Below are 16130 nucleotides of genomic sequence, written 5' to 3'. Positions count from 1 at the left end.
GAAGAAGGAAGGAAGAAGGAAGGAAGAAGGAAGGAGGAAGGAAGGAAGGAAGGAAAGGAAGGAAGGAAGGAAGGAAGGAAGGAAGGAAGGAAGGAAGGAAGAAGGAAGAAAGAAGAAAGAGAAAGAAGAAAGGAGGGAAGGAAGGAAGAGGAAGGAAGGAAGGAAGGAAGGAAGGAAGGAAGGAAGGAAGGAAGGAAGGAAGGAAGGAAGGAAGGAAGGAAGAAGGAGGAAGGAAGGAAGGAAGGAAGGAAGGAAGGAAGGAAGAAGGAAGGAAGGAAGGAAGGAAGGAAAACAATTAAAAGCAGCCAAGCAATGGTGGCCAAACAGCGGATCCGGATGGCTAACAAGAAACACAGCAAAAACATCACCCAGAGAGGGAACGTAGCCAAAACCCTGGTAAGGCAGGAGATGGATGCTATACTATGGTGGGTTGGGGAGGGGGTGTGTCTCAGAGGCTGACTTTCTCTCCAAGGCTGAGCATGAATCCTTTCCTCTTTATCTACTCTACCACGTGCTGTTTCTTTTCAGGAAAAGGAAGGTGCCTTGGGCTATGGACCCTGGATGTAGAGGAGGGCAAGGAATAAAGATTCTTGTCCCACATTGGGGAAACTTGGAGAGAGGGTGATGAATGCCTAGAGAAGGAAACAAAATTTTAGGATTAGAGATTGTAGGAGGATAGGATCAGAGTTTCTTAAGTGGAAGGGACTTATACCCTAAAGCTAAGTGACTCTCCCTTGCAGTGTGACAGAGCTGGGATTCAAACCTCAGTTTTCTCTGATTCCATCCAGAGCTATTTCCATTACTCTAGGCCAGTCATTTTGCCTAACAAACTTTCTCACCCCTGTGGCTAGAGCTACCCAGACTCATGTTTGGGTCCATAGAAGTGGAGAAAGAATCTTAGCTGATATAGCAACAAATGACTATTGTCTGACATCTTGGTTAGAATGAACTACAGTGCAGGCTGAGGTTATCAAGGAAGGGTTCAAATTGAATCATTTCTGAAGGAATTTTCTGAACATCGATGTGTTTTTGGGAAAGGATGAAAGCCACATTATTAGGAGAAAAATAACTTGGATTGGAAGGCAGCTAGGTGGTACAGTAGTGGACAGAGTGCTGGGTTTGGAATCAAGAAAGACTCCATCTTCCTGAGTTCAAATTTTGTCCCAGACACTTTCTAGCTGTTTGACCCTGGGCAAGTTACTTGCCCTGTTTGGCCTCAATTTCCTCATTTGTAAAATGAGCTGGAGAAGGAAATGGCAAACCACTCCAGCATCTTTGCCAAGAAAATCCCAATAGAGGTCTCAAAGAGTCAAGTGTGGGGAGAGAAATATCAAGGACAATAGCAACAAACATGATTTAGGGCAAGGATTGGAAAACATACCCAAGGCTAAGGACAGGTGATTTTCCCCTTGTTTGTTTGCATATTTGGTTTTCCCCCAGCTCTTAATTTTTCAAATCATCTCTACTGTTTGAAAAATGTTGCCCCAAGGGAGTGTAATTAGGCAATCTCTTTTCTCCATCACTTTTCCATTTCTTCCATGAGACTGGCTGCCATTGAGCAAAAGTTTAAGTAAAAATGAAATATTACTGTTTTTTCACATCACCAATTGTAGAAAACATTTCCTTTGGATTCATTCTCCTCTTAATGCATGATCCCAGCTAAGGGATTACAAAATCCTAAAATAGGCTGGAAGGGTCTAAAAAAGAGCATCTCCTCCATTTCTCTCATTCTGCAGGAGAGGAATCTGGGGCCTAGAAAAATGAAGTGGCTTTTCTTCAAGATCATATAGGTAGTGGATGATTGATCCAGGATTCAGACCTGGGTAATGGGCAATTCTAGAAATACTTCTGAGTTTGAAAGTATCCATTTTTTAAAAAAAATTTAAACCCTTACCATCCGTCTTGGAATCAATACTTTGTATTGGCTCCAAGGCAGAAAGAGTGGTAAGGGCTAGGCAATGGGGGCCAAGTGACTTGCCTAGGATTTCATAGCCAAGAAGTGTCTGAGGGCAAATTTGAACCCAGGACCTCTTGTCTCTAGACCTGGCTCTCCATCCACTGAGCCACCCAGCTGTCCCCAGTATTCATTTTATTTTAAGACTGAATACTGACCCTTTTGTCAAAGCAGGGTACATTACATAGAAAATACCAGTTCCTTTCCCTGAATACCCTTGGGCAAATCACTTAACCTCCCTGGGCCTCTATTTTCTCCTCTGTAAATGAAGGTGTTAGACTCTGACTTCTAAGGCTCTTATCAGCTCTGGATCTATGAATCCTGAACAACAGTGGAATAGACTGTGTGGTTTTCTTTTAACCAAGACACCAAAAAATTTATGAACCCATTTGCTTGAATGGAAATTCCATAGAGACTTTGGGGTTGGAGTAGAAAAGCCAACTGAGCAGACGAGACCATATCTTTTCCTGAAGACTTGTAGTAACTGTCCAAAAGTGACATCTGCAAACGTCATGCTAGACAGAAAGCCATGGAACACCAGAGTGTGCAGAGGCAGAGAAACTAGGACTAAACTTGACGTTGAATCTTCTGCACAGAGTTTCAGGCTAACCTACTCCCTTTCAGGGAGTCTTTCAGGGATTTATTGAGACATTTCATTGAGTTGTTGGTAGTAAAACTTCCAGGTGAGCTCCATCATTGAGTGGGAAATATTTTTCACTTAAGCATGTCTCTTTATATAATTTTACTCAGTAGAAAAACCTGCTGTGCTCGCATGTTTTTTATTAAAAACCCTTATGTCTTAGAATCAATGTTGTGTACAGAGTGGTAAGGGCTGAGCAAAGGGGGTTAAGTGACTTGCCCAGGGTCACACATCTAAAAAGTACCTGAGGTCAGATTTGAACCCAGGCTTTCCCATCTCTGAGCCTGGTTCTCCATTCACTGAGCCACCTTACTGCCTTCTCAAGTATGTGCTTCCACCTTACTTTCCCCTAACAGAAAATCTCTCCTCCAGTCCACACTGGAGGAACTAGAGGAAAGGTTGGAGGTTTTTTGTTTGGCTTTGTTTTTTCTGTTGTTTTAACCTTAATTGGAAAGAAATGTTCCCTGATATTCACTTGACTGCCTAAGTAGCAGCAAAGCCTAAAACAACTTGTAATGAAAATTTTCTTTGCCAAGGGGAAAAGCAATATTTGTATATAACTGGATGGACTGTTTACTTCACTTCTCTGCTAACTTCCTAACTAACTCTGATGTAAATAGATTAGTCCCTTCAAGGTGAGATGAAATTCTCTCAAAAGAAAACAATGAATCTGATATTCCCAATCCCTAGTCAAATACAATTAGACTGGTAATATGTCTGTCTTCCAGGTTTCTTTCAATAAATTAGAAGATTTGAAGTGGATTCCATCTAAAATGTTAAGAAGCAAGTTTAGTTTTTGGCCTGGGAGTATGTGAGTGGAGAGAGCCTCCATTGTAAAGAAATTTCATCTGGGGAGGGATTGGGACATTAGTGGATGGGATATATATGTGTGTGTGTGTGTGTGTGTGTGTGTGTGTGTGTGTGTGTGTGTGTGTGTGTGTGTGTGTATAGAGAGAGAGATAAATCCTATTAAGATAGGAAGAAAAGTCAGTTAAACATATAGATCTGTAATTTTATTTGTGTAATATTTTCTTTTTCTTTAAATTTGTAAATGCTTGTTTTCTTTAGATTCATAAACATTTTGAATAATACTTTTTAAAATGTATAAATAAAAAAAAATTTCATCAACCAATATGGACACACAATATAGATGTCTGGATGCCCTGGGAGGTTAAGCAATTTCCCTAGGTCATGGTCAGAATCAGGATTTGAATGTAGACCATCCTGAAGCTGAGACCAGTTCTTAAAGGGCAGAAGAGGATTAGATAAGGAGTATTCTGAATTACCCTGCTAAAATCAGAGGAAGAGCTTTTTGTTATTCAGTTGTTGTCAATCATGTCCAACTCTTTCATGACCCCATTGGGTTTTTCTTAGCATAGATACGAGACTGGTTTGCCATTTTCTTCTCTAACTGACTTTACAGATGAGCAACTGAGGCAAACAAAGTCACTTGCCCAGGGTCACATAACTGGGATCTGTACCAGAATGGAACTCAGGAAGATGAGTCGTCTTGACTCCAGGTCAAGTACTCCATCCACTGTGCGATGTAGCTGGCTGGCTAACTTAATCTGCTAGAATTCAGATTTTGCATTATATTGGCTTGACAGGGATATTGCTCCTCTCCCAATCCTTATCCCCTTAGCACTTGGATTCAGGACCCGTTGGATTCCCAGACAGGATGATGGCAAACACACATCCAGCAAAATGGCGAACAAAGCCATCGATGGAATCTAAGCTGGGCAATTGTTTATTAGTTGCAAAAAAAAAAAAAAATTATTGAACTCTGACGAATTTGAATTCATTGATAGACATCCTCAAAAGATTGCTCCCATACAGAAATTCGGGGAGGTCGTTACTCCGATTTCAAGTTTCCATCTATAAATGTTTTCTTCCTTAAGTTAAGAAGCTTCATTCTAGTCGTCGACGAGTCATTTCTAGGTTCCTAAATTCATTTTTTTAACCCTGTCTGGATGTACAAGCAAAGCAACTTCTTCATTAGCAAGGGAGGAGAAATACCAGCAGACCTAGTTTGTATCAAACTAGCTCAGACTGGTTTAATGTGGGAGGGTTAGAGTAAAGATAAGAAGGACTCATCAAAATCTGTTCCAAGCATCTTCAGTTCAAATCACTATGATGTATTTGGTCTAGGGTAGGCCAGTCATAAGACCTGTGACAACCCTGTGAAATTTCCAGTTAGTTATTTACTATTATTTAGGACTGATTTTGCCCCATTATGTGGGGTCAAGGGCAATACAGTGAATTGCAAAGATCATTTGCCTTCTGTTATTACTCACAGAACACTGTCAGAGAGAATAGATAGAATTCTTCATCTCCTTGAGAGGAGGAATCCATGAACTATCTCTTCTTTAGTCAAAATCTGCCTGACATCCACACATTAAAGCAAGCCATTGAGGACCCAAATCTTTTACCCAGTAGAAGTTGGAATTGAAGAAGATGACCCATCCCAGTCCTCTCCACATGTTCTAAATTATTTTTTTAACTGTCTTACCCACTAATGAGGGATTTCACCAAATAAATAATCCCAGATCAATCCCAAAAAAGCTGGCAAAAGCTTTTAATAGCAGCAGATAAACTTGTCTTTTTAGGCTTATATTTAGTCAAAATCTATTTAGGCTCAAAGCCAATAAGAATGTGTCTTTTGTGTTTTTTTTTATTTCTTTATCCCTTTCTTTCAGCTTTGTTTTAGCAATGCTTTTTTTGAGTCTTTTGGGCATAATAATAAAATAATAAAGAGATATAAGTATAAAGATAAAGATATATATGCATATATATGTGTGTGGATGTATATGTATTAGATATACACATATACACACAGATAGATAGATAGATAGATAGATAGATAGATAGATAGATAGATAGATAGATAGATAGATAGATAGATAGATAGATAGATGGATGGATGGATGGATGGATGGATAGATAGATAGATAGATAGATAGATAGATAGATAGATAGATAGATAGATAGACAGACAGACAGACAGACAGACAGACAGATAGATAGATAGATAGATAGATAGATAGATAGATAGATAGATAGATAGATAGATAGATAGATGGATAGATGGATGGATAGATGGATGGATGGATGGATAAGTAGAGAGATAGATAGAGAGAGAGAGAGATAGACAGACAGACAGAGAGAGCTAGACAGACAGACAGATAGATAGATAGATAGATAGATAGATAGATAGATAGACAGACAGAGAGATACATGGATGGATGGATGGATGGATGGATGGATAGGTAGAGAGATAGATAGATAGAGAAAGAGATAGAGAGATAGAGAGATGAATAGATAGACAGACAGACAGACAGACAGACAGACAGATAGATAGATAGATAGATAGATAGATAGATAGATAGATAGATAGATAGATAGATAGATGGATGGATCGATGGATGGAAGGATAGATGGATGGAAAGATAGGTAGGTAGATAGATAGATAGATAGATAGATAGATAGATAGATAGATAGATAGATATTTGCTAATTGATTGCTCTAGATTTTAAGTACTTACAGGGGTTGAGTAAAATTAGTTGTTAGGCTGATATTTTTGCCATGATAAAGATGATGATGACTGACATATATAGACACTTTATATACAGTGTCTCTTTGATCCTTCTAACTTTCCCTTTGAAGAAGGTACTGGAGGTATTATTATTCCAATATTACAAATAAAGAGACTGAAGCTAGGCGTGGATAAGTAATTTACTCAAAGGCACACAACTAATGTCAGAGGCAAAGCTTAGAACCAGGTCTTCCTTGATTCTAAGGTCAACCTACTCAATTGACCGTGCTGCCTCCAATTACAAAGGGGTTTGGAGACCCCTAGGATGGATGAAATCTATTCAAAAGAGGGAAATTATTTGTATAAGGGGAGTTCAGTGGGAATGGTTTCATGTAGAAAGATTTATATTAAACTTTCACAGATCATGGAATTTTAGAGCTAGAAAATCCTTTTTGAGATAATCTAGTCATTTTGCAAGGGAAGAAAGTCAAGCTTAGTGGCCCCAGGCTTCAGAAGGCTAAGTGACTTGCCCAGACCATAGTTAATAACAGGAGCAAAATTAGAATCCAGGGCCCCCTGACTTCTAGACCAGTCCCCCATTCCATGAAACCTAGTTGAAGTTGAAGCTATTGGTTTTTTGGGGTTTTTTTGGTTTTTTTTTTTGTTTTGATCCTCTGTTTAAATCTTGATTCCCTCCTTGCAATCTCTGTGATTTTTGTAAGGTATGGACTCTCCAAGCCATTGTTTTACCATTTGCAAAATAGGGGGTGGGGGTAGGGGTGGAAGCTGGACTTGATCAAAGATTCTTGGCTTAGGGTCTATGGCTTTTTTGTTTTGTTTTTTATATTTTGATAACTATTTCAATATAATTGGCTTCCTTTGTAATCCTGTGAATTTAATTTAATTTATTTAAAATCATAATTCTGAGAAAGGTTCCATAGGCTTCACTATGATACAAAAATGGTGAAGAATCCTTGGGCTAGATCTATGAATTCTTTTATAATTCTAAATTATATGATACTAGGATGCTGTGATCCCCTCCAATTAAGGATTAATGGTAGGGGTGGAATCAGGGCCTTTGCTTGTGGTCATCCTCCAGCCCACTGGCACAACAAAGGACATTCCAAGAAAGGGCTGTTAAAGGAAATGAATTTGATTAACTCAATCCCTCTCTCTCTTTCTCTCTGTCTCTGTCTCTCTGTCTCTGTCACTTTCTCTGTGTGTCTCTGTCACTTTCTCTTTCTAGCTGTCATTCTCTCTGCGTCTTTGTCTCTCTGTGTCACTCTTTCTGTGTGTCTCTCTATTTGTCTCTCGCACTCTTTTTCTGTCTCTGTCTCTGTCATTCTCTCTGTGTCTTTGTCTCTGTGTCTGTCTGTATCTCTTTCTCTGTCACTTTCTGTGTCTTTCTTTCTCTTTCTCTCTGTCACTTTATCTTTCTTTTTCTCTGTCACTTTCTGTGTGTCTTTCTTTCTCTTTCTTTTTCTCTGTCACTTTCTCTGTCTCTCTTTTTCTTTTTCTCTCTTTTTTCTTTCTTTTTTCTCTTTTTCTCTGTCACTTTCTCTCTGTGTGTCTCTCCCAACCTCTTCTCTCTCTCTTTCTCTCTGTGCTTCTGCCTCTCTCTCTCTCTCTCTCTCTCTCTCATTACTATTAATATTCTTCATCTATTCAGAGGTTGGAAGTGGATATATTTGCTTCAAGACCTCTCTTATATGTAAGCTTAAAAAGGCAAATCATTTTTTAAGAACTGAGGCAAATCTAATTCTCTTTTCTCTGGTCCCTTCTATTTTAGAGACCACAAGAAGAGAAATATCCTGTGGGCCCATGGCTGCTGGCACTGTTTGTTTTTGTTGTCTGTGGATCAGGTATGGACACTGCCCTTGAGAACAAATGAAGGATGTTGCAATGCTAACCTTCATGTCCGGGTTACTTTCTATCAGTGGGGAAAATGTGTTTTATTTATAAGGGCAGTCCATCAGAAGCATATGAGTTTCAGATCCAAATTAATTATTGCCTTGGTCTTGAGTTGATCCATTTTTTAAAAATATGGAACTCTTCGTGAATTTGCATGTCATCCTTGAAGCCATGCTAATCTTCTCTGTACCGTTCCAATTTTAGTATATGTGCTATAGAGGTGAGCATTGTTAATGGGGACATAGGTCTCTCCTGTCCTGATGAATGAAGCTCCCAGGTACCAAGTGGCATCTATTTACCACTTCTGTCTCTCATGCAAAAAAAAAAAAATCCTAAAGATACCATCAAGATCAAAGGTCAAATCCATGTAAAAAACTTTATAAACTCTAAAACATTAAATAAGTGCTGGCCATTATTGTTATTGACTTAATTCTGTTTCTATTCCAGTAACTAAATATAAAAAGCCTCAAATTTAATATGTATCACACCAAAATGAATTGATCATTAACAGCTACCACTTATATAGCACTTTTTAAGTTTGTAAAGAAAGTACCTCACAAAAATTACCTTATCATCATCATAATCCTGAGAGATATGCTATTATTATTTGAATTTTACAGATTAGGAAACTGAGGTGGGTAAGTGACTTGTCCAGGGTCATATAGCTAGTATTTGAGGATTTGAACTGTCTTCCTGACTCTAGCTAGCTATCACAACCTAGCCATCCAAAGAAGACTTAGAGCTTCTTGGGGGAAGTCACTGTAAGAGTGTTCTGTCTGTCTGGGTTCACATTCCAGGGAGTGGCACATTCTTCTCTAGGATTGATGCCTGAGACTTTTCCCTCTGGGTTGACCTTTGACCTATAGCTCAGCTGGTCATCTCAGACTTCGGAAAGGTTATAGGAGAGGCAGGTTTCACTTTCACATTGTTTTCCTTCCAAGATCATCCTTTGGGGAAAGAGACTAAGGAAGCATGACCTGAAGTGCTGGAGTTTCAAAGGATTTTCAAGAATCCTGAAATAGAAGATTTGAAGTGATCTATTAACAATGGAGACATGGGTCCCTGTTGTCCAAATGGATTACCATACCAAAGAACATCTATTTGGTCCTTTTCTGCCCCTCAGTCCTACCAAGGCCCTCTTTCTATTTAGATTAAGCTAAAGACACCCAGATGTGCAAAAGTACTAGACTGGAATTAGGTTCAAAATCTACATCTGACCTTTAACTAGCTCTGTGACCATGAACTCATCGATGCCTCAGTTTTCTCATATGTAAAATTGGGTATCCCTTCCAGCTCTGACTCTGCAATCCTATTACTTGTCCCCTTTGGCAAGGGAGAAGCCACTGCATAAACTATTTTCCATTTACTTTCTAGAGCAGCAATTTCCCCAAAAGAGACCAAACCCCATGGGAGACAGGGGTAGGTATCAGTCCCAAGGTGTTGTCTGGTTTTTAGTGGCTCAGAATTGTTTTTCCAACATGATTTTGGTTTCTAGGACTGTCTGCTAGAATGTCTTGCCCAATCAAAAAGCACTTCTGAATAAAGAAAACAAAGGAAAAACAAATTAGAAAGAAAATCCCAAGAGGTGTATTGGTCTATAATAATAATAATAAATTGCAGCATTTCTATGACATTTTTACATTTATAAAATGCTTTACAAATATCATCTCATTTTATTTTCACAACAACCCTGGAAGGTAAATGGTATTATTATCCCCATTTCAAGGAAAAATAAACTAAGGCAAACAGAGGTTAAGAGACTTTCTGAGGGTCACTCAACTAGTTAGTGTCTGAGATCATTTGAACTCATCTTTCTGATTCCAGGTTCAGTGCCCTATCCACTATATTACTCAGAAATGGAAGGAACCTTCATAGTTATATGATCCTTGGCAAGTCACTTAATTCTGATTGCCTGGCCCTTGCCACCTTTCTAGCTTAGAATTGATACTAAGACAGAAGGTAAGGAAAGAAAGAAAGAAAGAAAGAAAGAAAGAAAGAAAGAAAGAAAGAAAGAAAGAAAGAAAGAAAGAAAGAAAGAAAGAAAGAAAGAAAGAAAGAAAGAAAGAAAGAAAGAAAGAAAGAAAGAAAGAAAGAAAGAAAGAAAGAAAGAAAGAAAGAAAGAAAGAAAGAAGGAAGGAAGGAAGGAAGGAAGGAAGGAAGGAAGGAAGGAAGGAAGGAAGGAAGGAAGGAAGGAAGGAAGGAAGGAAAGAAGGAAGGAAGGAAGGAAGGAAGGAAGGAAGGAAGGAAGGAAGGAAGGAAGGAAGGAAGGAAGGAAGGAAGGAAGGAAGGAAGGAAGGAAGGAAGGAAGGAAAGAAGGAAGGAAAGAAGGAAGGAAAGAAGGAAAGAATGAGAGAGACAGAGACAGAGAGACAGAGAGAGACAGAGACAGAGAGAGAGAGAGGTGAAGGAAGGGAGGGAGAGAAAGAGGGAAAGAAGGAGAGAAAGGACCTTAGGGGTCATCTAGCCAAATCTCTCACTCACTATACCAATCTTTTTTATCATTACCCTAACTTCTACCTAAAACTCTTCTAGTGACAGAGAACTCATTGTCTTATCTACCTTCCATATCTATATATCTCTAATTGTTAAATATTCCTTCATTATGCTAAGTTGAAATCTGTCTCCCTTAAAGGTTCAACCATTGGTCCTAGTTTTGCCCTTAGGGTCTCCCATGTTGTCTTCTGGTTAAACATTCTGAGTTCCTTTAACTGCATCCTGCCCTCATCCTCCTTGACTTCTCCAAAGCAATGTTCACCACTAGTTCTCCCTTCTTTCTACTTTCTACTCTTTACAGTCTCAACCTTAGCAATCTTTCACTGCTCCACTGAGCTCTCAGCTGTAGCTGGATAACTCCTCCATCTATAACTTTGACAATCTATAACAGCTGTCTCTTGGACAGTTCAACACAGATGTCTAGCCCCATTAAACACCATATGTTTTCAACTGAATTCATTGTCTTTCCCCCAAAACCCACTGGTGGGTTCCCATTCCCAAAAATAACACCACTGTTGTCCAAGTCACTCAGTTCCAATCCTTATAGTCTTGACTCCACAGTGGCTCTTGCACCCACTCCATTCCTTCAGCTAAGAAGGGACAGAATCCTGAACTATTAGAATGGCTTTCTATTTTTCTTTAAATTGTTATATTTGGTTTTTACATCACCTTCATTTCTGCCTATGTCCCTTCCACCTCTCCTATGCAGTAAACCATCTCTTATAACAAAGAATGAAAAAAAGTAATTCAGCAAAACTAAGCAAAGCATCTACTAAATTTGACAATATACTCAATGCTCCACACCCAGAGACCCTCATTCTCAATAAAGAAGAGGAGTTTGTAATTGCAAAAGTCTTCTAATCCTCTCTCTCTCCTCATCCATCCCATTCATCCTACATGTCATTCCCAGATTATCTTCCTAATGCACAGCTCTGACCACTTCCTTCTTCTACTCAGAAAACTTCAATCACCCTCCATAGCCTAATGAATGAAGTTAAAAATCCTTAACTTATTATGCAAGGACCTCCACAATTTGGTTCCCACTGAAATGGAGAACAAAGGAATAAAAGATTTCTTTTTAAAAATGAGAGGAAATAGTTAAGAGGAAGATAAGGAAGAAAAATAATCTGAGGAGACAGAGATCTCCCCAATTCAAACATTTGTTACTCAAAAGTGAGGGGAAAGAAGAAGCTCAAACAACTGAGGCTATGTAATAATTTAGTGAAAATAACATAGATGAAGAATGGAAAGGAGCTGTCAGACACATAGAAGGAGAACCAGGAGAGAAGGGTCACAAAAACCTAGAGGAAAGACTAGCTAGGAGGAGAGGGTAATCAGCAGTGTCAGAGCCTGCAGAGAGGCCAAGAAGGATGAGGATAGAGAAGAGGTCATTAGACTGGAAGTTAAACCATCACTGGTAACTTTGGAAAGGGCATTTTGAGTTGAATGAGCCCAGAAGGCAGACAACAAAGGGTTAGAAGTGAGAGAAAAGGAGGCAAAGACCCCAGTGATAAATGGCTTCCTTAAGGAATTTAATAAAGGAAGGAAAAATATTGGATGGGATATGCTTGGAGTAGGATTAGTCAGATCAGGCAAGGATTTTTTTCAGCATCAGAAAGAAATGAGTGGGTTTGTAGAGAGCAAGGAAGGAGCCACTTGATGGGGAGACATTGAAAATTATAGAGTAGGCATGATAATAAAAGAAGTCTGCTGGAGAAGATAGGAGGTGATGGGATCAAGGGTGAATGCAGAGGTCTTTAACTTGCCAGGAGAAGGGCCAATTCATTCAATAGGGGGCCCCAAAAGAGTATTGATTTAGTTGGAATTAGGTTTCTATAGAAGTGCCTCAGAGATCTGCCTTTAACTCTGTTCTGTTCTCCATTTTTATTAATCATCTAGCTTACAGCAAAGGTAGCACTTTCATACTTCCAGATGACATAAGACTGGGAGGAACAGAATACCATAGTGGATGATGGAATTGTCATCCAAAAGAACTGTGATGATTGGAATAAGAGACTCATTTAACAAGATGAAGTTTAATAATGATCAATGTCAAATCCTATACTTGGGTTAAAAAATGAAATCACTCAAGTATAGAAATAGAGCCAGGATCAATGCCAAATCCTATGCTTAGATTAAAAAATGAAACCACTCAAGTATAGAAATAGAGATGGTGCCAGGCAACAGTTATTATGGGAGTTTTAGCAGCCCTCTTAGCTTCAGATGAGTTAAATGTGTTATCTGGAAGCTAAACAAGATTCTGCTGTTTGAGGCTGTATTAATAATAATAACAACAATTATTATTATTATAAAATAATAAATGTCCGGAGCAATAGAGCATCCATAAAGTTCTACTATAAGCTGCCATGATCGTGACTGGGTTCTGTTCTGTTCTGGGAACCACATTTTAGGAGAAATAGTGACCAAGATGGGGAGGAAACTTGATATAATGCAAAAAAGAAGATTAAGGAACTAGGAATGTTTAGCCTACAGAAAGGAAGACGTGAGCAGGACGTGGCTAATGACTTCAAAAATTTTAAGAGTTACTCTAGTTCAAGATAAACTAGAGGTCCCAATGCAAAGAGGGAAATGTAACACTTCTGCGTATTACTACCACTTGCTGGTATATGACCAGAACACAAATATGGCGCTATGAAATGTAGATCTTACCTGAAAGGAACAAGGTAGGTATCTGCAAAGGAGGAGAAGCACTGTGGATGTATATAAAATTGCATATTTGATTTGGAGGGCTAAACTTGAAGTCAATAACAGCTAGTTTTAAAGTCTGCATCTGATATTTAATAGTTCCATGACCATGGCCTTACCTTTCTAGACCTCCATTTCTTCTATTATATTATAATATATTTTATTATGTTATTATTACATTACAATATTTTTATTACAAATACCTATAATAATACATACCTATAGTAACTACCTCAAAGACTATTATGAATTTCAAGTGAGATAAAGTATATAAATCACTTTGCAAGCTTTAAAGCACCTTATCCTATGGAGAATATAGAACTTATCAGAGGAATCTGATGAGGACAAAGTGGTAGTTGTAGGAATATTGGAAATAGATTCCGTATACATAGACCTGGGCTAATTCAGTCTCCTCTTTGGTGAGATAGTAGAGCAGAGCTGATCCATCCATATGGGAAGTGCCAGTTATCACCATCATCATCATAAGTATTATTATTAAAATTATCTTGAATAGAGAGGAAGTGGGTTCCTCCTAACTAGAAGTCACCCTTTCCAGGTTTGATTACCACTCAGCAGAAATGCTGTATAGAGTATATGATCCATATTCAAGTGCAAGGTTGCAGTCAGTGGTCTCTGTGGTCATTTTTGACTCTCACATTTACAAATGAAGCTGTCAACAGATAGAATAAACTGCCATAGAGAGAGAGTGAGCTTTTTCTCCCTAGAGGTCTTCAAGAAGAGTCCAGATCACTCATTATTACCATATTTAAGGAATGCTGTAAAAGAGATGCATAATTTGAGTATAAATTAGACTGGGCATCCTCAGAGGTCCCTCCCAATTCTGATTTTTATTTCTAGTACTTTTAGCTTCTGGAGAAAAAGCAAATTAAGCATAATAAGCTTTAAAATAAAATAAATCCCTTTTCTTTTTGGGTCAGAGAGGTGGTATAGTGAATAGAGTGCCAGACCTTGAATCAGGAAGACATGAGTTTAAATATGGTCTCAGACACTTGTATGACTTACCTTTGTTTGCCTCCTCTGTAAAATAAGTTGCAGAAGGAAATGGCAAACCACCCCAGCATGTCTGCCCCCCAACAAACAAACCCCCAAAGGGGTCATGAAATATTGAATATTATTGAAAATGGCTAAATAACAACCTTTTTCCTTGGAGGGAGAAAATAGGGACCTTGCTCCCCCAAGAGCTGTGATCTAGGCAGGGTTTCTTGGCTGATCCTAGAATGGAAATGGATGTGTTCAGCCATTGCTTCTGAACATCATGGTACCACTGTTAGGAAACTGACCAGAGACAGTGTTCTCCCTCTGGCTATGGCCAGGAATCCCCTCCTACTAGAGCCACATCTGGCTGGATGCCTCCACCTGGGCCCCAAACTCATCTTCCTGTTCCTATAACTCCTATGCCATCTGTCTAGGAGGGTAGAAGACCTGGCTCTCAGAGTGTCCATCTAAGTATCATTTATGAACATCATACAGCGGTATTTGTTTGTTCTTCCATTTCATACTCCCTTAATGGTTACCCTCACCCTTGGTGGAACCAGCTTTAGAAGTACAGCCATTAAGAGTAATTATGGCATTTCCAAGGCTATTTCCTTTGAGAAACATCGCTGCCTTCAACATACCAACATACGTCACAGACAGAGGTTTGTTTTTTGTTTTTGTTTTTATGTCTCCAACCAGAGAGTGATGCGTGGTTCACGGACCCTTTCTCAGTCCCACCAGGGTATCTAGATAAAGGTAATGAGGGCATCGTGCTGTTAAGATCCCAGGCCTTCAGCTGTTGGGTGTACCTTGACAAGGTTCCCCCTTGCTTTTAACATCGCCTTAATCTCTCATGTGGCCTCTGAATAAAAAAAAACAAAACAGTTGACACTATCTCTTAAATCCCATGGGTACGTGTCAGCATTTTTGATGATAACATGCTTCACATATGATAATATTTTTCCATAGGATAGAGTACTGAAGAAAGTCTAGCAGGCCCTTTAACCAAAGCCAGCCTTTGGTGGTTTTCCTGTTAGCCCGCTGGAGGTTGTTTAAAACTAGAAACAAAATGTGAGCTTCACTCCCCACAAACAGCTCTAAAAATCAGTGGTTTGTAGCAGAAGTGTTTCTAAGGAGATGAAGTGAGTTATCAGTAATAGCTTTGGGTACAGCATGTTCATTTCAAGAAATGAGGTTTTGTATTAACTAAAAGGGATAACTCTGAGGCTCAGATCTTTTTTTTTTAATTTCACTTTCATTTTTAGTTCACTTTTTTAAACTTTAAAGCAGGTCAGAAATCTGAACTGTTGCTATCTAAAATGCCATGTGTAGCTCCCTCCAAATTAGATATTCTTCTCAAGGTCTCAAGAACTTTTCTTTTTCAAACCTTAAAATTAGTTTCTTGGGATCACAGATTTAGAGTTCCAAGAAACCTCAGAGACCCCCCCTCCTTGCCCAACCTCATTTTACAAATGAAGAAACTAAGGCCCAAAAGATTGTGACTTTGCCAAGCCTAATGCACGGTGGTCTCCTAAAATCTACATTCAAGAAGTTGAAGGTTCTACGAGTTGAGGATATTCCATCTTGACCGTTTTTGCTTATTTCCTATCTTCTTTCCATCTTTATGCCAGGCTATCTGACCTCTGGCTCTACCTCCATCCAGAACTGAAGGTACCATCTTTGTGACTCCCTGGTTCTCACTGGTGTCTCATTCTTAGGCTTGTGATGCTGCTTCCCAGCCATCTCCATGTCAAGTGGCTGGACATAGACCCTAACCCTTTTTCAGTGCTAGCTCTGAAAACAATAATTAAATCCATGCAGTCATTTCTGGAAAGGATCTGCCAATCATTTGTCATATAACTCAAATCCCTATTAACTAACACATATTCCTAGTCTCT

At 39.0% G+C, this 16130-nt stretch overlaps 1 protein-coding gene and 1 non-coding gene across 2 annotated transcripts in view; one reads left to right on the top strand and one right to left on the bottom strand.

Moving 5' to 3' along the window:
* The first annotated feature begins 207 nt into the window (after positions 1–207).
* Positions 208–16130, top strand: part of SERP2 (stress associated endoplasmic reticulum protein family member 2) — a 29556-nt gene continuing 13633 nt past the window's right edge. The window contains exons 1-2 of the mRNA XM_056808445.1: positions 208–396; positions 7916–7988. Coding sequence (XP_056664423.1) covers positions 313–396; positions 7916–7988 — 157 coding nt within the window. The 5' untranslated portion in view covers positions 208–312. The remainder of the gene's footprint in view (positions 397–7915; positions 7989–16130) is intronic.
* LOC130456041 (U6 spliceosomal RNA) lies at positions 8164–8265 on the bottom strand. Its single transcript, XR_008914317.1, has one exon. It is a non-coding gene; the product is annotated as a U6 spliceosomal RNA (small nuclear RNA).

The sequence above is a fragment of the Monodelphis domestica genome, chromosome 8 (assembly GCF_027887165.1).
Source record: "Monodelphis domestica isolate mMonDom1 chromosome 8, mMonDom1.pri, whole genome shotgun sequence".
NCBI classification, from domain to species: Eukaryota; Metazoa; Chordata; class Mammalia; order Didelphimorphia; family Didelphidae; genus Monodelphis; species Monodelphis domestica.
Note: the sequence above shows the minus strand (reverse complement) of the source record. Positions and strands in the feature narration are given on the sequence as shown.